Below are 25666 nucleotides of genomic sequence, written 5' to 3' on the forward strand. Positions count from 1 at the left end.
AACTCTTCAGAGGGGAATGACCCAACTTCTAGAAAAAGACAGATCATACCCCATAAACGTGTTTTCTTAAAATCCAACTGTTCTGGCAGAGTGTCCTTAAAACTGCATTTCTTTCTCATTTAATTCTTTATTTATGACCACTTTCACACATTTTTCTTTTTGAATGTAGGAGCAATTAAGAGTGTGCCTAGCATCTGGCTGTCAGTGGACAGGAGCCACTACTCACTGCTGGCTGGGATCAAAGTACTGGCTTTCCTTTCCAAAATAATTTGCCTGGACTTACAAAACGTACCCAGTTCTTTAAAGGTTTAATACGCACAGAGCACAGACATTAATAAACTGCTTATCTGGAACTACCCTGAAACAGAACAGACCTGGTCTCCCCAGAAGGAAATGAATAAACTGCTCACTCGGCGGTACAACATTCAGCTGCGATTGTCCCTTAGGGCCCATGCTCTTGGGGCAGAGAAACCCGGGCACGAGGGGTGCCCCAAGAGTGAGCGATTGAAGTCCTCTTCAGGAAGGAGACTCCAATTTTGTTTGTTTAATCACACATAAAAGCTCTGAGAAACCCACATGGATCCAGAGGGGTTCCATGTAAGCTCACAGAGTAGCAGAAAACCAGCTTATCTGTCCTTTCTCTGGAATCCTCTGCCCAAACCATTTAGAGATGAACGGGTTCTTTTCTGGGAATGACAGCTCTCATGAAGATGACCTCCATGGATTCCCTAGGTAATCCTGAACCTGTTAGTTTTTGCTTGTTGGTTTTGCATCCGACATTCTCATAACTAAACCAAACTTGGCTTCTGAGCTCTGGGGAACTCCAGAGAGCCAGGTGGAGGCACGGAAATTCATGATTTGCCAAACACCTGCCCAAGAAGAGTGAGAAAGCAGCTCAGTCTCTGAATCCAGTTAATAATGTATGTGGCAGCCGCCACCTCCCTCTGCCCAGAGTGAGACGTTCCAGAAAGGAGGAATGCATCTCGATTCTATCCATTTGGCTAAGCGCATGCCTTCTGGGCTAAGGCCAGAGAGACAATTCTAGGAGGACTTTATTTTTCTTTCTAGATTTATTTTCCAGGCTGGTTCTGAAAATTAAAAACTACTCTGAAATTGGCTGCTCTTTGGGAAGAAGCTTACCACTGTGTCTCCTGTCACACATTTACCTGGAAAGTCACATGTTTCATTGCTACTGTCCCGTCCAAACTCAGACAAAGACCAGATATTCCGATACCTTTAGTGGAGCTTCGAGGCACACAGTCCCATCTTTACAAGTACTTCCCTATATGCACGAGGGGACTGTGGTTGCCTTTCTTCTGGGTATGGGTCTCCCTTGCTCCCCATTTCAAAATGAAACCATCCCAGAGCAGAGAAAACCCCTCGTGAGTATTGCACGGCCCAGCATAAACACCACTGAAATCCTATTCGATCCTTCCAGATTTTTCTCTCATTAAGTATCCGCTTCTGACAAGTACGTTTTACAGATAGTGTATTAACCTTGGCAGAAAAATCATGAAAAGCTGTACCGAAGTCATGAAGTAGAACATAGCTCACTGTAAATAATACATAAGGCTGAAGTAGAAAATGGGATTTGTGTGATTAATGATGGAGCCCAAGACTGTGAGATGCCGTAATCAGGGATCTGTGGCTGAAATCAAAGCTTCCCAAATTCTCCCTTCCCATCTCCACGTCAGTTCCTAGGCTCCCAGGACATGAATGAGCCCCAGATATCGTAAGTGACGGAACTGACCGGAGGGCAATCCGGGGGTCGTGAGTGGCTCCGCAGTGCAGCGTGGCAGTGGTCCCCTTAATCACCACGCGGTCCTCTGGAGGGTTAACGATGGACGTGCGATCTGTGAAGACATAAGTCACAGCTCAGACAAAATTACATGCTCCAGAGTTTCCTCCCTCAGGGGGAGGAGGGGAATGAATTGGTCATCTGACAAAAAACCTCCAAGTTTTCTCTCATCTTGGCAAAGTGAGCGTAAATGGAAGCGCTGGGAAACAGGGAATTGAAAGTGAGCCTTCCCAGGCTGCAGCCATGGTCGTCGGGCCTCCCTGCCCATAAGGGCCACTCCTGAACCTCTAAACCCTCCGGGAGACATTGAGAATGACGAGCATGTGCCGAGGTTTATGAGGTTCTGCAGTCTTAGGTGAGAATCTTGGTTCTTTCCCAAGATCATTAACATTCTGGTCATTTCTGCTGTCTGCACAGCATTTCATGACTTTGCAAAGTGCTTTCATTTATATTATTTTACTTAATCTCACAACAACCTTGGGAGGGCTGTGAGAGCACCACTCCCAGGTTTCCGGACTAGAAGGTGTTGCTCTGAGGCATGGTGGCTCGCCCAACACTGGGCACGGGTGGGGGGGGGCGGGCACAGCCAAGCCTCTAGCAAAAGCCCTGTGCTGAGGGTCCCCCCGGCTGCATCCCTCTGAGGTGAACACAGCTCTGGTCCCACCAGAGCCTGAAATGTGGGAGTCATAAGACGAGGTTGGCCGCTAGCCTGACTACTTGGCCGAATGTCCAGGAAAACATGTGAGCTTTACTGTCTGTGGAAGGGGGAGGCAGGCAGCATGAGCATACCTATTGCTCTAGTGCTGTTAGAATCTGAATCTTAGTAGATCTACAGAACTTTCTCGTGAGTGACCTACAGACATGCAAACATCAACCCTTCACAAGTTGTTAAATATAAGGTTAACATGTTAGGGACGCGTGACCAGTCGGAAGTGGGTGGACACAGTGGGCCATGAAATAAGACAAAAATCTTTTTTTTTTGGGTACCCGACAATATTGCGGAGGGGTTGAATTCATTCCTTTCTAAAACTCCTGGTGTTTTTAGAATACCCAATAAATCAGTAAGGTCATTGATTAAAGTGCACACTAACTGTATGGTAGAGAGTGAAACAGACATGAAATAAAGCATGGTAATTCAGTTTCTCTTTCAGGATAGTGTTTTAACAAATTCATCACTGATGCAAATTAAAAGTTTTTCTCTTCCTATAGATAAATTTTAAAAAAATCGTGAGCCCTGTCTTTTGATTTTTTGAACAATGATTTTTATTTATTGTTATTAATTTTAGTAACATACTTATAGATGAAGCAAAGAGGAAAAAGTACGCCAGCAAGTGAAGCTAAAAGTTTTGGCGGGGTCAGGGCGGGGGTTGGTGGTGGACAGAAATACTCAGTAATGAATCCTTACGTCTGGAAAATGATCTGTTCTCCATTTCAGAAAATGGTGTTCTCGATAAAGAAACAAAAGTTGGAGAAATAACAAAGATCTTTCTCCAGTTCACTCCTAACATAGAAAACACTCATATTTAATATACTAGGAGCGTTTGAGTTGGTTATAATGATATTATAGAAAAAGCCATACTTTCTCTAAAACGTTAACTCTTGATTCGGTTTCTTTACGCGAAGCTTCCAAAATTGACCGCCCCACAGGTTTTGTCATTTGGGCTCATTTGGGCTAATACCCTCTCTGCCACCGACTGTAAAAAGTCCCTCTTTTCTCTCTCCAGAAACGTTCCCATTAAATCTTTGAATACAGTTTCTAATTACGCTTTCAGAAACTGAAAAATTAATTACTCGACAGATTTCTATAAATTAGTTGTAAAAATAATCATTCTCTTATGATTCAATTAGAGAGTCCAAGGGCATATTGACATCCCTAAGCACAGCTGACATGGCGATTAAGCTGTGATTAACAGAAGGTTCCACATGGCCTGTAGTCCTTACTCCAAACGGTTAGGGCTGCGGACGCGTTCAGGGACCCCTCCGTGTTGGCTGCGTAGCAGGTGTAGCTGCCGGCATCCTGGAGGAAGACGGGGGCGATCTGCAGACCCCCAGACTCCAGAAGCATGAACCTAGGAATCTGCACGGAGCCACTGGCCAAAATATGTTTTCCTGAAGAAAAGTCGAGAAAGCGGGAGTGTTAACACCAAGACCAAGGAAATGACTTGAAACAATCATAATGAAGTGAAAACTATATGTACAACAGTAATCAAAGCCATTCCCTTTAACATAATTTAGGATAATGGAGACCAAAAAAATCTTAATTGTCAGAAATTGAAAAACTTGGTTAAATAAATTATGAACCATGTATGCGGTCATTATCTCTGGCTGACTGATTCTGAGTTTCCCTTATATCTGTATGCACTTGAAGATTTTCTATGTAAAGCTATCATTACGTTCTGAATCGCGAGAGCAAAGTATGTGTAAGACAGAAGAACGCCCTCTTGCTTGCTGGCCTGGAGCTCCTCAGACGTTCACGTTTGAGCGCCATGGTCTGAGGGTGTGATGAGGCCTTTACGTGAACCCACATGTATCAGCACATATTTATTAAGGACGGACCATGTATGTGGTTCATTTAGTGACATATGTGCCTGCGGAAGGAGCTGGAACTAGAGAGCAAGCCCGTGGCATGAAGCCCCTCCTCACAGTGACTGAAAACAGGGGACACCGAGAGCATCACATGTGTCAAACGAGCCAGAAGCATCTTTCTCTCTCGGTTTCCTATTTCAGTGAAGCTTCATCCCTCCACAGCCATTCCGCTAAGGGGCACCGAGAAGGACCTGGGTGTCACCCAGGCTTTGGTTTCTCTGCCTTTTGTGAACCAAGGTCTCATCGGCTTATGTATCCTATCAGTTTCAGGTGTGCAACCTCGGCACCCTTCTTTCTTACAAGAGCAAGGATATTATTCTTAATTTTTTAACAGAACCTTCGTTTCACAAATGGGGACACTGGGTCCTGGTGGTGCATCTCCGAATCCACTCCCTGGTATTTTGGGGGAACCCCTTCATAAGCCTAAGGAGCCCTATGAAGGGCTGAGGCAGAAAATAGGGATATTCCCATGTTTTAAAACACGGCTGTTTCCTCTCATGGAGGTAAGCTCCGTGAAGCTCCTGGGGGCCTTGCCCGACTGGCTCACTCTGGTGGCCACTCTGACGCCAGGCAGGTGCCCCACAGGTGGCTGCCAGTCTTCACTGAATGAACAAAGGAGGGTGGGAACGAAAACACACATGGCTTGGGCCGATGGGCTCATCCGCGTGTGGGCCAGGCTGCACTGGCGACCTACCTCTCCTCCATGTGATGGCGGGCTTGGGGGCTCCGGACACCTCACACCTCAGGACGGCCGTCATCCCATCAGTGACCGTGGTGTCCACCGGAAGCTGAGTAAATGCTGGGGCGACATCTAAGCGGGAGCCAACAGGGAGATACTCAGTGTGCTGTCCCCCACGCGCTCAGACCTGCCTGCCGGGGTAGCCCATATGGGCTTTTATGGGACTAATCACAGAGATAACTGTAGCAATAAAGGAGGAAAACCTTTCAGGAGTGACTATAACCTTCCCTTATTTGTCCCCCAGGAGCTGCCTGTGTTTACAACCTGAAGAGAACCCTAGTCTCATGGCGGAATGGACACGCAAGTGGGCGAGTGCAGGAGCCAGGAGTGGCTGCTTCAGGTGGATGTTAACGAGGGGGACAGTTATTCAGGTAAATCTAATAAGCTCACATTTAGTACTTTTGGAAAAATAGAAAACCTGGATTTTTGAATATTAAATATTACCCAAAGGATGACACTTTCACAAAATAACCAGATTTGAAGCACGTCAGTGAGGGATTTCCAGGAAGTGTTGGGGCCCAAGTGCTGGGGGCGTCTTCTTGTCCTTGGGGATCAGCACGGGCCTCCAGCTCCCGAGAGCCCCCAATCAGACTGAGATGGTGGTGGGTAGCTCAGGCTGGCTTTAGCGAGACTCAGCGACTTTTTCTACTCTGATCTGCATGTCCCCAATCCATAAGGCCCCTGAGGTTCCCAGGACCAGTGGATGAAACTCGGGACCGAAGCACTGCTACCACCTCTCCTTCTACCACAAACCACCTACGCCCTGTGGATGCCACCTCCAAAGCAAATCCCAGAGCCCCCTGCATCCCTCCCTGGCTGGGGCCCCCAAGTCGACAGTACAGTGGCCTCCTCCCGGGTCCTAAGCCTTCCGCTCTTCCCTGTATTGGCCATCCTACACCCAGCCGTCGGTGCCCTGTGGAAGCCATGAAGGATACCCTGCCACTCCCTGCCGAAAGCCAGTAGAATCTTCCCTCGGGCTCCTGGGCCTTCGCCCTGCTTGTCCCTCCAAACTACCTCCTAGCATGACCCCTGGCTCCTCACCAGCCTGCGTCCCCACTGTCTCCTTGCTCCCTGCACACACACCTCCCTAAGCTTGTGTCTGGAAAGCACCTGCAGCCTCCCCCATCCCGTGACACCCATGTCCCCCAAAACTTTGCACCTTTGGGCCTCAGCTCTGGCAGCATCACAAGGAATGCAACCTGACCACCTTCAGAGAGGCCTCCCTGGTCACCCTGGGCCCCGCCTGTCCGCTCGTTTCCCAGCCCTCATCCCTGGCTAAATTACCCCTCCTCTGCCATCTGTCTCCCCGCCTCCTGACCTCTGTCCTGGAGGCGTGAGAACCTTGCATGTCTTCCTCGGAGCTCTGTCCCCAAGCCCGACAGACCCAGTGCCTGACACAGATGCTGTGTAAATGTTTGTTAAATGCATGAATTAATATAACACTGTGTTAACTATACTGGAATTAAAATAAATTAGGAAAAAAAAGTATGCTCATCTGTGCCCCATAGCTGCCTGGCCGACTTGTAAGATAGACTTTAAATAATTCTAATTGAGTGAAACTCAGTTTCTGGCATAAGTACCCAATATTATTGCCATCATTTGTAGCGATACTGGTTTCCTATGCTCTAAACCAGAGACTAAATCTGACCCCTGGACAAGGTTCAAGGTAATGACCCCTACTTTACCAAAACACACACACAGAATCCTTAAATTCCTAAGTTCAGGCAAACGAGAGCTGTCTGCATACGGACACGATTTGCTTCCTCAAGCGGCTCTCACACCAGAGGATATCAGCATTTGGCTTCCAAAAGGTATAATTCCATAACCATTAAATACGACTTCATTTTAGAAGAACAATATTACAACTGTGGGGCTGAAAAAGGAAACCCACAGATACAGTGAAAACCTATACCTTCGTTTTAGTTTTCAAAGACAGGGTGCCAAAGTATTTCTGCTAATGGGGTAATAAAAGAAACTTACAGAAGAACTATAATTGTTCGATAAAACTAAAATAGAATGTGAATATTAAAAAATGGGAAAAAGATCAAAAGAAAAAGATTAGGAATGAGCTATTCACTGAACAGTCCTTCCAGTTCAGTCCAGAAAAGTGGAGATACTTGTCCCCTCACTTCTTAGCAGAGAGGAGAGCACAAGGCTCTCCTGAGAGCAGGTCGGGCGGCGGGGCGTAAGGACAATGGGGAGTATTTACTGCCTGGGGGCTTAGCACGTGGGCTTTTGTGGGCCGGAGAGGTGGCCCTCCACAGTGGGTCACTGCTGGCCCCCACACCCTGTCCATTTGCAGAACAGATGCTACGGTTTTCCGAGTGGGGAGCTGTGGCTGAGGGCCCAGCGCAGGGGGTCTGGCTGCAGGGGGGCAGGACTCACTGGTGACGTCCAGGTAGGTATAGGTCTGGATCTCCCCTCCTTCATTACTGGCAAAGCACTGGAAGATCCCCGAGTCCTCGGGACGCAGCTTTTGGATGCGCAGGCCTCCGCTTGATAGCATCTTGTACCGGGGATCCTGGAGCTTGCCGATGGACGTGGCATCCTTGTACCACTGGAGGGTGGGAAGAGGGACCCCTGCGCAGGAGTGGAAATAATTGGGCATTTGAAAGAACTCAATTGCAAGCACTTTACGTGAGGGCTGAGGAGAACATGTTTCAGGCGTTACAAGGTGATAGTCTGGCGGCATGTTTCGTCTAGAGTCCCTTTCTCTGCCTTGCACAGTGTTATGTGCAGAGAAATGGACACAGAGAAGCAGCAAGAGGAAGTGCAGTAATGAACTCCGGATCTGCTGGGCTGCAGATCGTTCTGGACCCCCTGAGCCGGTGCAGGTTTGTGCTCTGGTCTGGAGAGAGAGGGATTCCAGCTGTGACCATGACTGTCCTGGGAACAGACAGGGATCAGGAAGAAGGCCCCTGCTGCCCTGCAGTGCCTGCCTCTGCCACTCGAGGCTCAGGGAAGGGCCGCCAGGACCGGAGACACATTTGGAAGGAAGTGGTCACTGCAACCTTGAAATGCTGCTGGAAGATTAACCCCATCAGCACACGCAGATGTCCCCAGTGCCTGGCACACGGCCAAAGCTCAGTGGCTAGAATGACTCTGATTAGGACTAACCATAAGAAGAAGGCATCCCATCTTTTCAGCCGTCTCCTGCCGAGGGGGCTGGACATCACCGATCTAAGCGGACGTCCATGGCAGTGGAGGATGGCAGAGGTAAATCACACGAGGTGCTTGTGGGAGGAGACTAAGGGGTCCTGAGGGGCATTTAGCTGTGGATGTGGGAAAAGCTGCCTTGGCTCCCAGACAAATATGAGTCCAGCAGGTAACAAGGAGGGGTCAAAGGATGGTGCCACCCCTGTCCCTAGGAGCCAAAGGCACTCGGAGCAAGGCCAGCACTTGGAGCAGGAGGACGGAGGGTCAGACTGAGGCTGGCTGTGCCTTCCTCATCTCATTCCTCATATTAATGATGTTACAGTGAAAATTCAGGCCTCCGTCAGTGAGACCAGAGCCCTGCACCACCCAGCTGGCCCAGTGGATGGCAGCGGGGAGGCTGGGTTTGGGAGTGAAGATGCAGGGGACAAAGGGTAGGCTCACAGGGGCGGAACCTGGGTTGTGAATGAAGGGACTCTGCTCAGCCTGAAAGCATGAGGACCTCTGTTGCTCCGCCCCGACAAGGCCATGCTCAGTGCGTGGAGCCCAGGGCATGACGAGGCATGCACTAGTCCCCGGTGCCTTACTGCCTGGGATGACCTCTGACCTGGGAGACGCTAGGCTCCTTCCCTGGGCAGCTCCCCCGGAAGCTTGTGTGACTAGTGGTAGGGTACACTGCCACCTGGGTGTGTCTCTGACCTCCTAAGCCACCTATGCCAACTGGGTAGACATGACAGGCTGTGCACAGACACTCCGCCAAAACACATGCGACAATGCGGTCCTGAGCATGGCGGGTGCGTGTATGTTTGCTGCGGGCCCACGGGAATCGCGCAGGAATGTCTAGGCTGGTTCTTTACCTCGGTTTCCCTACCTATGAAATTAATTTAAATAAAACCCATCTTGGCAGGATTCACAGTGAAAAGCACACCCAAATCCCTTGATTTCAGATGCCATGTAGGTGTAAGATGTCTTCTTTAATAAATAAAGTTAATGTCATGGAATATTTCAAGATAATGTATTCTCAGATTCTGTTCTTTGCCTTAATTATGTTTCCTGTCACTTTTCATTAAATTAGGAAATTAAAAAAATCCATTTCAAGGTAAAAGCATAACCAATTCATGTAAAATCTCCTAAGAGCAATTACATGATCAAGCTTTCATGAAGAGTAACCACTTCGCATGCTGCTGTAGTCTCATTGTCAAAATTTTAAAAAAGCAGTAAATTATCTGATGGCAACGTTGAAAGACCTGCTCAGTATACATGTACACATCTGTATTTACCAAGCAGTTTACCCTGTAGAAATCATGCAAAAAAGAGCATTCTCTTGTCAAGGGAAGGGCTTAAGACTGTCACTTATTGAAAAATAATTGTTAGTACATGGGGAACCGGGAGTCTTTCTGTTTTGGGGTGATTTAGGGTCATAAACAGAAATCTTATCCCCAGCAGTGCTGCAGATTCTGGTTTCTAAAGTCTGAGCACTCAAAATACAGTGGAGTTCCACTTCTAGAGCACCGCTGACCTTGGAAAACGGTGTTTATGCCAGGAAGAGAGCAGTGCGACCCACTACGAGGGGGACATTTCCATGTAAAGGTCACATCACTCTCCCACCACCCATCCCCAGGATCCTGAACAGAGGATGGCCGCAGAGCAGATGTGCCAACAGTGCCCCCGTGACCTGCCCAGGGGCTGGGGACTAAGCCCCCCAGGACATAGGCTCCAAGTGGAAGCACAGTGGGTAGAGGAGGGTGGCCTGTGGCAGACCCCGATCTCTGCAGGAGCCAGGAGCCATCAACACTGCTCAGAGCACACCCCCACTCCCTTTCAGAGACGGACAATGACATGTCCGTACGCGTGGATTGCTGGCATGAGTTCTAGGCCCAAACCTCAGCTCTCTGGGAGAAGCCAGGTGCCCTGGCCAAAGCCCTTGCTTTGGGAGCTGATGGGTCTGGGTTTCATTCCTGTCTCCATTGCCATGAGACCTCTGGCAGGTTGTCTAATCTTTAATGAGCAGCTCCTATATGCCAGACGCTGGGCTGGGATTTTAGAGGTATATCTCATCTCCTCTCCCTGGTTCTGTGCCTTGAGCACATTACTTAACCTCACTTTCTAAGATCTTGTTTTTGTATGTGTACTCTGAGAAAATAATATCTCTTTTATGGAGCTGTTTTGGATATTTACAAAATTGCTAATCCTTACCCTCCAAGCTCTTAGAATGAAATCCCCACCCTTAAGATGGACAAGTTTAAACATTAAAAAAAAAAAAAAAAAAAAAAAAAAAGGTCTTTTCACTGACAGTGTCTAGTGCACTAACATAGCCTTTGTTAATGAAATTGCCTTTAAAAAGCCTGTCTCTAGGAGGGGGTTTGTATAATTGTTGATGCTGCCTGATGGTGGACAGCTTGTCACCAAGACAGGGGGTGAGGGGTGAGATTACTAGAATAACAAAGAAAAAGTCAACCCGAAGCAGAAAAAAGAGAAAAAGAAAAAGAAAAGGAAAAAGAAAAAAAGGAAGGCTTCCTGTTCAAAGACTTTAGAACCACCTCTCCTACTGCAGAGCACACGTCGTCACCAGTGCCCGTCGCCCCACAGACGGAAGAGCACCTCCTGCTCCAGGCCTTGGGGAGTCATGGTCTTGTGGAACCAGAGTGTTTGAAAGGAGTTGAGAGGACAAGGCTGTCCATCTCCGTGGGGACAGATGGGGTGAAGTTATTCTTCTTGTTCCCTTGGGTGAATATTCTTATCTCCGCTCTACAGGCGAGGAAGCAACTGCTCAGCTAGGTCGAGGTCACCTTCCTCAAGGTCACATGCCTAGTAACTGAGTTCTGCCAGGATCCAAAGGCCCTGTCACTAACATCACACTCAATGTGTGTCCCGACAGTGATGAAAGTGTCCCTTCGGTCCCCCTGCCTCACAGCGGCCCGTGGAGTAGCCGCCCCACACTCACCCATGGCTCGACACACGATGTCCACGGTATCTTCCACTTCCGCTAAAATCCGACTCTCGGGCTCAGCAGTAAAATACGGTGGCTCTTTAAACAAGAAAGAAACAAAATAGCCCCTAAGCAAAAGAAGTGTATTTCGGGAGAACTGTCTGGCCTCAAAGAGCTCAAACCCCTTTTAAAAACTATTTCTGGAAAGTTCTTTCACCACCATCGTACACGCGAACTCAGAACTCAGTGAGCGGAGGCCAAAGGCGGTTTATCCTAAGGTCTCAGAAAGCAAATTACTACTCAGGGTGATGGCTACTTTCCTGTTTATGGGCTTGAATCATGGAATATCTTAATTCACATTTTAGAAGGACTGTCCCGAGAGGTTCATAAAGGTTTATATTTACAGCACAGTGTTTTATAGGCTAGTTTGTTTCCATATCCAAACCAAACCCCGACGCATGCGGCATGTCCAATAAAACGTCACAGCCGGGCATGGGCCTGTGTCAGGGGACCGGGCGGCCCATTAACGTATTTTTTAAAGTCTTAGTCGTTCTTCTTCTCCAAAATATAGATTTACTACTTCAATGGAAGGCTAAATAATGGCGAAGAGAAGATAGAAAAAGGGCCTCTCATCCATCTTCAGGAGCAGAGGAAACTCCACGGCTTGTGTCTCTCCAGCTACTCCCCTCGCCCATTGAACAGAAGAGTGGCAGGTGTATTCACAGTGACTCTCTCCTTGGAGAGTGAACTGCAACATTCTTTTCAGTTTTCTCAGCAGAACTTCAACAGTGGCATGGCCAGATTCAGCCAGTGTGAAGGTGCCAGCGATTTCATTACTGCGATAACAAAGGCTGCTGAATTCCCTTTCTGTGTGATAACTAGTCTTTGGGCACTGTCTTCCTGGGTGGCTGATTGCCACTGTCACTGTGTGGGGAGTGGGTGGCATGGCTTGGTATGCCTCCTGCACTGCCTGGGTCTTTAAGACAGGGTGGGACACACAAGAGGGAAAGGAGACATGAACACTTAAGAAAAGGCTGAAGGTTTCTCCGTGGGGATGGGAGTCTGGGAACCCCTCTGCAATGAGCCGGGTCACTCGGGCACATGCCATCTGCCTGAGGAATGGGCTGCCCCCTCGCCAGGTGGACACGGAGTCCTCGACTAGGCTCTGGGTGTGTGTAGACCAGGTTTTGGAAAGACAAACCACAAAGATTCACAGTCTCTTTTCAAGCTGGTCTTCCCTGCACACCCACATGTTCACATTCAGCCGCTTTCCCTTCATCAATAATCATGACAGCAGTGAAATTTATATTCTGACCATCCCAGAGCTGCATCCTGTCGTGGCCCTCATGTGCAGGTCATGCCCCATATTCATCAGTGAATGGGAACGTCGATATCTACCTCCACGGTCTGATGAAAGGGACATAAGAGAAAAGGAAAAAAAAAAAAAAAAAGACCAAGTGACAGAGTCAACATTTGTCCGTGATTAATTATGGTTCTCCTTTTTTAAATTAAACATTTTATTTTGAGATAATTAGAGAGTCCCACACAGTTGTAAGAAATAATAGAGATCCCAGGTTTCCTTCAGTTTCCCCCAACGGTGACACCTTGCACAACTGCAGTCCAACATCACACCCGAGATACTGACCTACCCTACTCTCACCTCCGCCGTCTGCCTTGTGTGTGTGTGTGTGCGCAAGCACATGTGCGGGCTTAGCCCTAGGCGACATAATCAGCGAGGGCATGTGGACCTATAGTCTAGAGGCAGAATGGGCCTGTCCCCCAAGGGTCCCACATGCTGCCCTTGCAGGACCCTGGCCACCCCAACGTCCTTTCCCTCACTGCTGGCAGCCATTCCTCTGGTCTCCACCTGTACTTCTGTCCCGATTCCTGAATGATACAGGAATGGAATCACACCACGTGTAACCTTCAGAATTGGCATTTTTCACTTTGCTCAAGTCTCGTGGGATTCATCCCAGAGGAAGCACACTTTGATAACAGACACACGCATATAGAAATGTTCAACATCTACAGGACCAGACGGCTACCTCGAGGCATTGGGTGCGACGGCCAGTGTCTGGTGCTGCTTCTCCTCCCTCTGCAATGCCACCCAGCTTTCCCCCCGGGGCCAGGGGAGGACCTAGCATGGGGTCAGAGAAGGGGGTGCTCATCGCATGTGGCCCAAAGCTGGCTCGAGCTGAGCAGCGGCACGGCTCCAGGGCTGGGGTGCATCAGAGGCCTGGTCAAGGCCACTGGCCTGTGAACACTGCCATTCCCCCCCACCCCCCTGCAGACAGTTACTGTGGGAACTGGTACTAATTCACCCACCCCACGCACTCGGCAGCCTGGGCACAGTCTGGAAGGGTGTCCTGCCGGTGCATGCCAAGGGCTTTCTCTCTCCCCTGGAGCCAATAACCCGGGAGGCTTGCGTGGCTGACAACTAGGAAGGCCAGGAATGGCCTGGGCCGAGCAGGTTTGTTCATTTACTGATACTCCGGCCTTGTTCCCGAAACTTTTCCAGGAGGCTAAACAAAGCAGAGCGGGCACGCAGCTGCGAAGACCCGGAAAGGCCCCTGTAGCTTCTGACGGTAATTGTATTTCTTTCCCCACCATATGTGTGCCGTTTCGCTCAGGGCTGACCCTTCCTGTCGACAGAATTCAACAGGTGCTCAGAAGAGACCTCTTCTCTTGATCCCCAGCTACTTTTACACATAGTCAGCTCAAAGGACAGAAGTGGGAGCACACGAGGCGCGTCCACAATGCAAGGACTGTGGGCTGAACTGGGAGCTGGTCGTGAACTAGTATGGACTCCCACAACCACTTAACCTCTAAGGGGCAAGTGCGTGTCTTAGCTAATTGGCAGCCACCGTTTCTAGAAAGGGCACAATGCCAACACCGGTGCACATCAGACTTCTAAAAACGTATCCCACGTACAGCCGGTAAGTAAAGCTAGCGATTGCAATGAACACTTTTCTCTCTCTTGAAACAATATGAAGACATCAGGAAAACGTTCCCATCCCTGTTCAGAAACAGCCAGCCACGCTGATCATCCTCCACTGGCCCTGTCTCAGAACAAGAGGTGGGATGCCTCCCAGGCAGCCTAAGGGCAAGGCCTCTATTGAATTCCCCACATTCCAAAATGCCAGGGCCATACAGCACTCACCCTGGCCTCATGGAGGCAGCTACGGCAGATGGCCCGTGCATCTCAAGGATTCCCCGTGCTCTCCTGCCAAAGCCCCCACAGCTGAGTGGCAGGGCCTGTCATGAGTAGGGCTTACCATGAGACCCGAGGATGTTCCCTGTTCTGTCTTTCCTTCTGCTCCAGAATGACCATCTCATGCCAGGAAATGTCTTTGACTTGCCACCATCATCCACACATGGTGTCTCTGTCCACTGTGGTGGGAAGAATGGCCCCGAGGTGTCCACCCCCTAGTCACTGGGACCTGTGAGCACATCATGCTACATGGCAAGATGGCCTCTGCCAGTGTGGTTAAGGCTGTCAATCTTGAAACGAAGAGCTGACCTTGGATCAGCTGGGTGGGCCCAGTCTTATCACTGGAGCCCCCCAAAGCAGTGGCCTCCCTGCTGCTAGAAGGGGAGATGAAGAAGGGAGTTCAGAGTCCTGCAGCATGAAAAGTCCTGGCTTGTTGGAGAAGAAGGTGGAGAAGAAGGTGGCTAAGCCAGGGGGAGCAGGGGGTCCTCTGGGACCCCAACCAACAACAGAAAGAAGGTGAGGACCTCAGTCTTACAACCCTGTGCACTGGCTTCTCCCCACCCTGAGTGAGCCAGGAAGTGGCTTCTCCCTAAGAGCCCCCAGAAAAGAGCCCAGACCCATAGAAGGCTCGATGATGGCCCATGAGACCAGCAGGAGAGGAAGTGGTTGAGCCTGTCCCCTGGGACTGTGGGGCCTGAGCAGCCCCCACACTCTGGCTCCCACACAAGAGATGCTTGTCTTGTTGGCAAATCCTAAGTCGGTCTTCAAGATCAGCCCTAGTGCCAGTCTTCTGGAAAGTTTCCCCCAACCTCCTCAGGCAGGGTGCCCCCTCCACCTGGGACCTTCTTTGGAGAAGAACTGTGTCCTCCTCATCTCTACACTGGTAGTGCCTGGCACAGCCTATGAGGAAACACTTAAATACCATCTGCTGGAAGGAGAGATACAGGAGATCACCGAAGACCTTACAAACTTGAAGTCCTTCTGGGGAGCAGGTGTGTCCCATTCCAGCTCTGCAAAGCCTCCTTCGTCTTCTGCCCACACTGGCCCTTCGGCAGGGTCCTGCACACACCATGTGCTCCACAAATGGTTGGTAGAGCAGCAAGGAGGGCAGAGATGGCCAGGGAGCCAGGAAGGACAGACAGTACGTGAAGAGCACACTCGTGGCTCCCTGCCCGCTGAACCCCACTCCATCCCGAGGTATTACAGCCGGCCTGCCTATCCTGCATTTAGAGCAAATGACCCAAGCGCCACTGGGCTTTGCTTTATACCAGTATCTCTCTTGTTTTAGAAACAGTTCTGTAACAGCTCTATTTTCTGAACTTCACTCGGTAATGTTCAGCTATACAGGTAAGTTCCAGCTGTCACAGGGCACCAATGATTAATGGGGGTGCTTCTAACGTAGGCTGTATGTAGAGCCAGAAAGAAGACATCTTGAGTTTATCCTAAACCAGGGCAGGTGGGGTGCAAGGCCCGCCTCAGGGTTCTGGCCTGGCCTTATGCCAAGAGGGCCTCTGCGCCCTGTACCTGCTGCATGAGCTCAGGCGTCCCTTCCTGCTGTGCGCACTTGCTGTGCTGAGTCATCCCTGCCTCGTGCACGCCTGCCTTCCACACCAGACTCCTGCATGCCGGGGCCCATGGCTCCTTCTTCGCCACATTGTCACCAATGCCCAGAGCAGTGTCCGAGATGCAGACTCAAGAAATGTTAAGTGGGGGAAAGGAAGGAAAGCGTGAGAAAGGAGGCATTTTCTGTTAGGATTCAGACAGTGAAGAGTGGTTTGGTCTCAGCTCTAGAGAACCTTCCAGCACAATTGTAACTCCTTGATTGTGGCATGTATCAGACTGTCGATGGTACAAGTAATCTGGGATTCTAATGATACGATTTTGGCATTCCTGAATGATCCATGTCTACAAACACCAGACCAGCCCGAGAGGCACAGAGATGGCTCTGGACAGCAGCCACTCACGCTGATGCATGTCTGAGGGCAGGGACACAGACACTCACGGACACAGGGTAAGCACGTGAACAGCAGTGACAGGAGACGGTGTCGGTCTGTCAGTCTGGAAAGGAAGATGTACACGCTGTCTCACTGAATCTGAGACTTTGCAGCTATATTTACCCTCAGGAAAGAAAAAATGCTTCCAGGGATCCTGAGACACACCCTGACTTCAGGGACAGCTGAGGTGAAAAGTGCATGTCACGTGACCATCAGTAAAGAGCTGAAACAATGCCACAGGTGGGATAACAGCCCTCTGCCCACACCTCATCACGCTGCCATCCCCTTGCCTCTGTGACCAGCACTACCTTTCCTGCTCACGGTATGAAGCCCGATCGTTTCCTACCTCGTCTACAGCTTACACATGTGGAAACTGAGGCCAACAGAGGCAAAGGGACTTGTTCGAGCCCATGAGTGGTGCCTAGAGGGTCTGAACCCAGGTCTGTCCCCACAGCCCAGCCCAGCGGCCCACGGTTTATCGGGGAGGTGATGGAAACACCACCAGAAGAGGCAGGTCAGCGGCAAGGAGCACATGACCAAGTGAGCTCATCTACTGGGGGCACTGGAAGCCAGGACCTCCAGATCACACCCCCGTCGCAGGGGGGCGGGAGCTCAGCTGTCTGTCCACTGTCCATCAGACCCCGCACTTCCAATCTGCCGCATGGCGGGCGCCACGGCTCCAGTGGCCCAGGAAGGCCATGAGGGAGGAACGGTAGTGCAAGTAGTTGAAGCAGGGAGACTGGGGGCTGTGTGGGCAGGCCATGGCATCGGCCTCAGCATGTGGGGTGTGGGGAGGCTCTCAGGGAGCATGTGGAGGGCAGGGCGGGAGAAAGAGCTGAGGAGCAGCAACGGGCCAGAGCAGAGGTCCCCCTGGAGGCCGGTGCTCCCTGTCACATAGACGGCCACCAGGACTTGGAGCAGGTGGGACGCAGCCCGCATTCCTGTATAAACCTCAGAAATCAGGCAATACGCTATTGAAGTTGACAGGCAGAGGGAACAACCACCCCATCGTGTCTTGTTTCGTCAGCCGTGATGGAAGCCCCTGAAAGCCAGCGCGTTTCCACCTTCCTGCACTGGCCTGCTTCCGGGACAGCTCCCTGCCGGGCCCCACGGCACCCCTGGGAACCTCCTCCCAGCACACCGCGCCTGGGGCCACCATCTCCTAACCAATCCGGATTCACAGTGGCCATCCTCAGGGCTTCCCCAGGATGACTCCTGCACAGAATCCTCCCTGCCATTGCAAATTCTTATAAATAAAAGGGAATGTAAATCAACATCCTAAAGACGCAGAGTTGTGTTCCTTTCAAAGCCTGAACACAGAGCGGCACACAGCCTGCTTTGGAATTCACTTGTCAATGTGAAACCAAAGTTCATAGGATAGATTTAAATATTTCTAAAGGGAATTATGACGGAAACAAACATTCCAGTTCACAGGAAGATAAATTTCTTCTCTTGTTTGAATCACCTTAAGATGTTTTAACACAATACAGTCCTGTCTCCCGGAGACGGACATGTGCCGAATGTTGATTTGGTTCCATCTATAACATGCTATGCTCACAGGAGGCAGAAGGATGTCATCGCGGGGCACAGGCCTGCGGTGTTTCCCTCCGTCAGGAGCACAGGAGGAGAGGCAGCAGGACAAGCAGCTCAGTCCCCTAGTGCGGAGTCCACAGCGACATGCGACTCGAAGTCTGCCTTCCTGATGCTTTAAAAGTCTTTACGCTCCATTTGGAGGGACGGATGGGTTTGCGTGTATTTGGCTGGGTCGTTTCCAGGCCATGGAGCCATTTCTTCATGATCAAAAAGAGTGTGACCCACTCAAGGCAAACTGCCTTTTACTCGGCATTTCCTGATACCCTTGCTAATTTCACAGGAGAACACAGCTTGTCTTCTTTCTTAGTTGGCAAAGTGGCAAGCTGTGACACACGTCCTGTGAGGAGCCACAGCGCTCCCCAGGGCTCTGCTGACCTGACCTTTCTCGTTCTCATTCCCTTCTTCCGGAAAGAGAGAAGAGGCAGAGATTCTCCTCCCTGGCGTCGCCTTGGCCCCTCCTACAGGCAGCAGCCACTATCCTGCTGACGGGTCATGGTGAGAGTGACCACAGCCACTAAGGGGACTAAAAGTATTACAGGAGCCAAAGAAACGCGAGAAACAAAGGCACTGTCCTCACAATGTATGGTGATCTTACCATAATGCGCAAATACCCTGAGGATTTCCTTGGCCACGGAACAACGCCCACTCCCTGAACACTGACACTTTCTAGCGTCCACAGCGACTCCCAGGTGCTGAATTTTATCTTGCTCTCTTTGGCTCAGGAGTGGCCCTTAGCGCACGTCCTAAGAAGCAGCTCTGTTCTCCCCTTTTCACTTAACAGAAGATAATATCCCAAAGCTTCTTTTTTTCTGGGTCAAAAAATACCAGTGATGGGATAATCTCTGAAAACTGACCATAAACTCCCAGTAAGGGCTACAGAGAAGCTTCGTGCTGGAGAGGCCAATGCCAGAAGGTGACATATGTGACAAGGACCTCACCACACCACTTCTCGAGCTTTGTGGTCAGAAGGATCCAGAATCACATTTCTTAGAAGTACTCAGAACGTGAGCGCTTTGGGTTCAGCGGGCTCATGTTCTTGGAGAAAGAAGAGCAGGGTGACTCTGGAAGGTAGCCTCCATGTCACCCTCCTTCTCTGAGTTAGAAAGGGAGCCGGCCAGAGACGGCTGTTTCCGGGCCACTCCACGAGGGGCCGCGCACCTATGAGCCCCGCGTTACCTATGATAGCCAGAAAGGCTTGCGCTGTGGCTGCGTTGAATGCGCGTCCTCTCAGCGTCGCCTCACAGACGTACATCCCGGTGTCGGCGGACGTCGGGTTGCTGATGGTGAGGCGTCTCCCATGGCTGTGGAGCCCCCCGGCGACCCTCACCCCATTCCTCTTCCAGGTCACATGCAGCTCCTCGACAGGCCTGGGAGGGCGCAGGGCATGATTGACAACAACGGTGAATCACGTAGGTGGCAATAATCGTAATTTCAGGCATTCAGCACAAGCCTGACAAAGCTAATTCTACCAGGAACCATGGCGGGTTGAACAATGGACATTTAAAAATCAATCCAGATGCGGCCCGACTCCCTCACGGTGCGCACTGACAATACATTCCGCTCAAGGGCTATTGAGCAAGGATAGCTAATTGCAGCAGCGATGGACCATAAGGGCTAATGATTCCATTTGCTCAGGAAAAGAATGTTTAAAATAAATACTGTTAGGGGACGTGGCTACATGGGAGGCATGATCATGGGAACCAAATTCTGGAGCGACCGCTGATGAGGCCGAGAACACCGAGCCCTACCGAGGAGAAAGGTGCTTCTTTCCTGTGTACCCACGGAGGCCGTCCACCAGCACCTCGGTACGTTCAGTGCAAGCACTGCAGTCCCAGGCTTGGGACGTCGGGCCCTATTTTCCCAGGTGTGTCGTGTGTGTAGCCCAGCTGGACAAACGAGACCAGCATGACTGCTAGAACAGCAAGCACACGCGTGATGTGGCTTTCCACTGAAGGGCCGTCTCATCAGTTACAAGGATTCGTACCACCAGGGTGGGACCTGCTGCATACCTGGCATTGGCGATGCATTCCAAGGTGGTCTCACTGGACCCGGCCACCACACTTCTGTTGCCGGGGGGAATCACAATGACGGGCGCCATGGTTTCGGGGGTGCCAACCTCTCCTGTGGCAGAGAAAGCAAAACTTCATGGGACTCTCCTAAGCATGGAAGATGTCAAGACCGGAACATAACACATGGGGGAGTCTTGTCAAGCCACTCTGATGGGACACCTGAATGTCACGACCCCACTCCGACCCCTGGAGGGGAGCCCCTGGGCATGGTCGTTGTCACTGGCCTTCATCAGAGGGCAAGATCCCAGGGTGGAATCCACAGCCGGTAAGTGAACATTACGGCTGGGAGTCAAGGCACCCAGTGCCTTACACTGCTGCCTGCGTATCGTGGGGGTAAGTGCTTTCGAGTGTTGAGCGTTTTCCAAAATGTTTGCTGACTTTATTTTTTTATTGCCTTAAGACTTCACTTATTGAGTTACCTAGTCCGCCCACTCTTTTCAAGTCTGCCCAGTTCCACAAATATTCCATGTGTCGGGCGCTCTGCCGGGCACGTGTGCAGTTAGAATGGGGCTGGCGTTCTCACTCGGGTGCAAATGTGGCTCCCCAGAGCAAACGCATTCAATCAGCAAAGTGTTCTGTTCTGTCCATGTACTTTCAATCCCTTTTTCTTCTCTGAAAAGTAAATATCCTGAATCCACCTCTGTTTTGTGAGTATCAAACTATAAATAATTTAGCTTGTACTTCTGGTGACAAGGGAGAAAAAAGTATGACACGTCTTTGCCACTTTTCTCTAAAATACATGTAATATCAAAATTAAACTACCCACAGTACACTTTACTGCTGTTTATTTAGGGGAAATGAAGACAGATCAAACATTTTTAGAGTAGGGATTTCGACAGGGGGTATAGAAGGCAGAGACTGGAAATAAAAATAAATTTAGATTCTGCAAATGTGAAATGCTTCATCTGGTACCTGACATTAGAGAGCTGGGCCCCCTTCCCAGCACCGGGGACAGCTGTGGCTGTGAGGACCTCGAGTGCCCACCACCCAGCACGGCAGGGAAAATGAGGACTGGCCTCGTCTGTGTTCTGCCTCTACTGCTTAAGCAGGATGTGATTTAAAGGTCCATGTGAGGGGCACCTGGGTGGCTCAGTGGGTTAAGCTCCTGTCTTTGGCTCAGGTCATGATCTCAGGGTCCTGGGATTGAGCCCCACATCGGGCTCTCTGCTCAGCAGGGAGCCTGTTTCCCCATCTTTCTCTGCCTGCCTTTCTGCCTACTTGTGATCTCTGTCTGTTGAATAAATAAATAAAATCTTAAAAAAAAAAAAAAGAAAAATGTGGGCGCCTGGGTGGCTCAGTGGGTTAAGCCGCTGCCTTCGGCTCAGGTCATGATCCCAGGTCCTGGGTTCGAGCCCCCATCGGGCTCTCTGCTCAGCAGGAAGCCTGCTTCCTCCTCCTCCTCTCTCTCTGCCTGCCTCTCTGCTTACTTGTGATTTCTCTCTGTCAAATAAATAAATAAAATCTTTAAAAAAAAAAAAAGAAAAGAAAAATTAAAGGTCCATGTGAATCACACACACACACACAAAAAAGCTTGAGGTGCACGGAGCCACCATATTAATTTTTAGCCTATATGTTGATGACGTTGATGGAAACCAGTTTCCACGAGTCCCAGGGGAGGCGTCAAGCCCTTCCCAGCCCCTCTGCTCCCAAAGCTAGCCCGGAAAGGCCTCTGTAAGCGCCTCCTGCGGACGCTCTCTGCTCAGAATATTGTAGAGGCCGCTGCGCTGCTTATTGGATTCCTGGGGAGATGCCTGAGCACTGACACTTTCATGATGGGGCAAAGGACAGAACCTGACTGCCAATCAGATTAACAACCTGCCTGTCATCTGTGAAAGTTGCTGATGAGAAGAAATGACCTGAGAAGCTAATATTTGCAAATAGTTAATGCGAAGTGAAGGAGAGCAGCAGCGAATGCTAAAAGGTCACTGAGCAAGGTGCTAATTTGGCATTAATCACTGCTCAGCCATGGTGGCAGAAGAGGAAACCCATGCTCAGCACTTGTCACCGCCCGGAGAGGACAGGCCCCCAGCTGGTGGGCCTCGACAGCTCCTTGACCCCGGGACACTGTGCATGTGTGACACCAGGAAGCGCCAAGGTACAGCCCCTTGAGGGTGGGGTGAGTGGGACAGAGCAGCGCCACCCTGTCCAGGGTTCCAGCCACACTGACAGACGGAGCAGCAGGCGGTATTTTTGTAACTCACTGTCACAAGTGCTGACATGTGCCAGGTGCCTTGCCTGCGGGGTCGGCTGGACAAGTCCAGTGACTCCTTGGATTTGATTTGGGGCACAGGACACTTTTGGAGAAGCAGGGGTAAGAGGTGCAGATTAAACTGTGATCGTTCCTCACAGGAGCATTTGTGATCCGGGGGTGAGGTGACCTTGACTCCTGGGAGCCGCCACAGAAAGATCAAAGCCGAGCTTCTGCTGCTGAAACTGCTGTCACGTATTTCAGTGCCATTTTACCCAAGCACCTAGAGTGCACATCTCCCAACTGCAGGGGTGGTACTCACGACAGCACAGGACGCTGAGCACTCCTTTCTTCTGAAACACTGATATTTCAATTGAATCTGCATGGGCACATGGCTGACTCCCGTGTGACCACTAGGCTAGTGAACTGGGAATTTCGGTCACGTGGGAGACTATTACTCTGCAGAGACCCTGGATCCCAGTGTGCAGAGATTGTCCCTCTGGGCCATTTGTCCTTGGTGGAGGAGAACCTTCCCTATGTGTCTGCCCTATTTAGCCGCTGACTACTCTGCATACAGTAGCCGGGCAGGAAGTAGATTGTTCCAGAGACAAACTATTACGTCTTCCCTCTGTGTCCGGCTCTAGTCCACCATCAGCCCCGCCGTGGCCCAACACACTTCAGGCGTCCCCAGGCCACTACCGTCGCCCCCGCGGGGCCCATTCCACCATCTGAGAGCATTTCTCCAGAAACTGGTTTCACCTCCCATCTGTGAATCGTTTCTGTCACTTTCTTTTTGTCATTGTGCTCCTCAGTCTCTTCTTCCTTTACTGCTTTTTAGAGGGTTTTTACTTCTTTTTTAAGTGAGAAGTGGTAATAGAGGTGCTTTATCTGCCATTCTGAACCTGCCATGCTGACTTATCTACCAGGTTTTTTTTCCCTCACGTTCAATTTTTAGAAGAGAGATGCAAAGAAGAATACCCAGGCATTTCCAAAAGAATAAAACGACCTCTTTATTTCTGCTATTCCACAGTGTCTCAGATACAAAAGCACTCAAAATCCTTAATGATCAGTTATTTTTTCATAAGTATTCCACAATAATGAGTCACTATACTTCCACCAGGAATAGTACCCTCTCCTTCAATGCTCTATATTAACATAAGATTTTTTAAATGCTATATGCCAATGTATTAAGAATTATTCCTAAAAAGAAGGCACTTTACCAAGCCTCCTGTGTAGCCAGCAAGCCTATTGCTAAATGACTTGCAAATGTTTCTCCCATTTAATCTAATGCCAAGACAATAAGAGACCTATTACTGCCCCCCTTTTACAGCCGAGAAAACTGAGGCCCACAGTCACGTGACTTCGAATGTCGGAGAAAGGGCTTAAATAAAGGACCGTCTCCACCCAAATTTGTCAACTTCCTTTCACATAATGCTGTCCGCTCCTGGTAAAAACTCTGGTGGTGCTCAGTTAACCAAAAATTAAATTAACTAGAACGCGCCTTCCCCCAAGCATTTCCTTAATGGAGACTTTACCATCATTTTCCACCTGAACAATTCCCAGGCTGGTTGGAGGTGAAGACGCTGAATCAAGAGGCTTTCTGCAGAGGTCAGCAACAAATGGGCAGCAGGGGGCTTTGGTGGCCCCAAGGCTGATTCTCAGTCGTTTTGGGAATACAGCATCTGAGCCCAGAAACTGCACCTAATCCTCGTCAATCTCCGCCACCACGAATCCCTTAATCACTGGAGAGCTGAGTAGGGGGAAGCTGTTGAGGTTGCATGTAATTAAAAAGTACTTCTAAAGAACATCAAACCTCTCAAACGACAAAAGAGTTCAAAGTTCCCCTGAACTCTTAAAGCCACAGAGCTGCGGAAGAAGGAGGGTAAGTGGCAGACACCCTGTTGTACGGCTTTAGGGGAAGAGAAAGCATCAGGAGACAGGGAGACAGACTCCAGCCCGGAACCCAGCAGGAGTAGGGGGGAGTGGGGAGGAAAACCAGCCTGCGGAGGCCTGGGTGCAGGGCATTCCTGGAGGGGGATGCAGTCCCGAAGAGCCCTCGCTGCCCCGCGGGCTCGGGGTGCTGGAGGAGCTGCAGGGGGCCACAGCGCAAGGGGAGCTGTGGGGCAAGGGGCAGGGATGGGAGGGGTCGGCTCAGGGAGGGCCTTGTGTCTTGGGGAGAACTCTGGGCGATATCCTAAAGGCAGGTGGGAAGAGGACAGGACAGGGGATGACATAATGTGAGCCTGTTTTAAGACTCCAACCCTAGAATCCACCATGGGGGTCAAGAGAGGACACGGGAGGTCAGGCAGGTGACCACAAGCCTGGGTGGTGGGGGTGGAAACGAGGCGTGGGGCACTTTTTGAGGAGTCAGAGTTTGCCGACGGCTGGCTAGGGGGATGTCTGTGGAAGAGGAGCTGTGGAGAGGGAAGCTGCCAACTCTGAGAGGGAAAGACCAGGTGGGTTCAGGCTTGTGGGGAGCAGTTCAGGAACGGGGTTTGGGATGTGTGCTGCGGGGTGGATGTCGATTCCTTGCGTGGCTCAGCAGCGACCCCGGCATACCCTCACCCCCCACACTTGGTCTTCTGCCTTTCTGCTCCCAAAGTTCCCTCTTCCATCCTGCCTCCAACACCACTGCTGCCCGTTCCTCAGAAAGCTAAAAATTAAAAATACAACTACCGTATGATCCAGCAATCCGATTTCTGGGTATGGACCCAAAGGAAAAGAAACCACTGACGCCGAGATGGGTGCACACCCATGTTCACAGCAGCGTCATTCACAGCAGCCAAGACATGGAAACAACGTACGTGTCCACGGATAAAAAACTAAAGAAAATGTGGTGCATTTATGGAATATAATTCAGCCACGAGAAGGAAGGGAATCTCATCATTTGCTATAACACAGATGAGCTCTGAGGACGTTGTGCTAAGTGAGAGGAGTCAGAGAAAGACAAACACCGTGTGATCTCACTTACATAAGGAAACCCTAACAGCGGAGCTCACAGAAACCCAACAGAGGCGAGGGTGTGGTAAAGGTAGTCAAAACGGACCAACTTTTATTTCTAAGATAAGTAAGACCTGAGGATGTAATGTAAAAAATAAAAGTCTCTAGGCACTGACAAATGTCCCCTGTGCAGCTCAGCTGTCCCCAGCTGGGAACCACTGGATATAGGTCACACTCCTGGTCAGTGATATGGGCAGGAATAAAAAAATCTTTCTTCAGAGTTAAAAAGAAAAGGAAAGGAAGGAAAGCAGCCCCCTGCTGTGGGGTGGTAAGCAGACAGCCTCTCCCTGACCAGGGTCTCTGTGTCCACCTGGAGCCAAGCACTGCAGCCCGTGGGCAAGCCCTGTCCTGACAGCTGCAGGGGGACGTCAGCCTCTTGGGGCTGTCCCCAGCACAGCACACCAGA

The 25666-nt window shown here is 50.4% G+C and overlaps 1 protein-coding gene across 2 annotated transcripts in view; it reads right to left on the reverse strand.

Annotated features, from left to right (window-relative positions):
• SDK1 (sidekick cell adhesion molecule 1) overlaps positions 1-25666 on the reverse strand; it is an 888974-nt gene that overhangs the window by 215993 nt on the left and 647315 nt on the right. For both annotated transcript variants that reach the window (XM_047713403.1, XM_047713402.1), the window contains exons 6-12: positions 20013-20124; positions 19180-19370; positions 11221-11304; positions 7509-7703; positions 5079-5195; positions 3740-3907; positions 1751-1853 (exon numbers count right to left, since the gene is read on the reverse strand). In XM_047713403.1, the coding sequence (XP_047569359.1) occupies positions 1751-1853; positions 3740-3907; positions 5079-5195; positions 7509-7703; positions 11221-11304; positions 19180-19370; positions 20013-20124 (970 nt within the window). The remainder of the gene's footprint in view (positions 1-1750; positions 1854-3739; positions 3908-5078; positions 5196-7508; positions 7704-11220; positions 11305-19179; positions 19371-20012; positions 20125-25666) is intronic.

Source organism: Lutra lutra, chromosome 18 (genome assembly GCF_902655055.1).
Source record: "Lutra lutra chromosome 18, mLutLut1.2, whole genome shotgun sequence".
In the NCBI taxonomy this organism is placed as follows: Eukaryota; Metazoa; Chordata; class Mammalia; order Carnivora; family Mustelidae; genus Lutra; species Lutra lutra.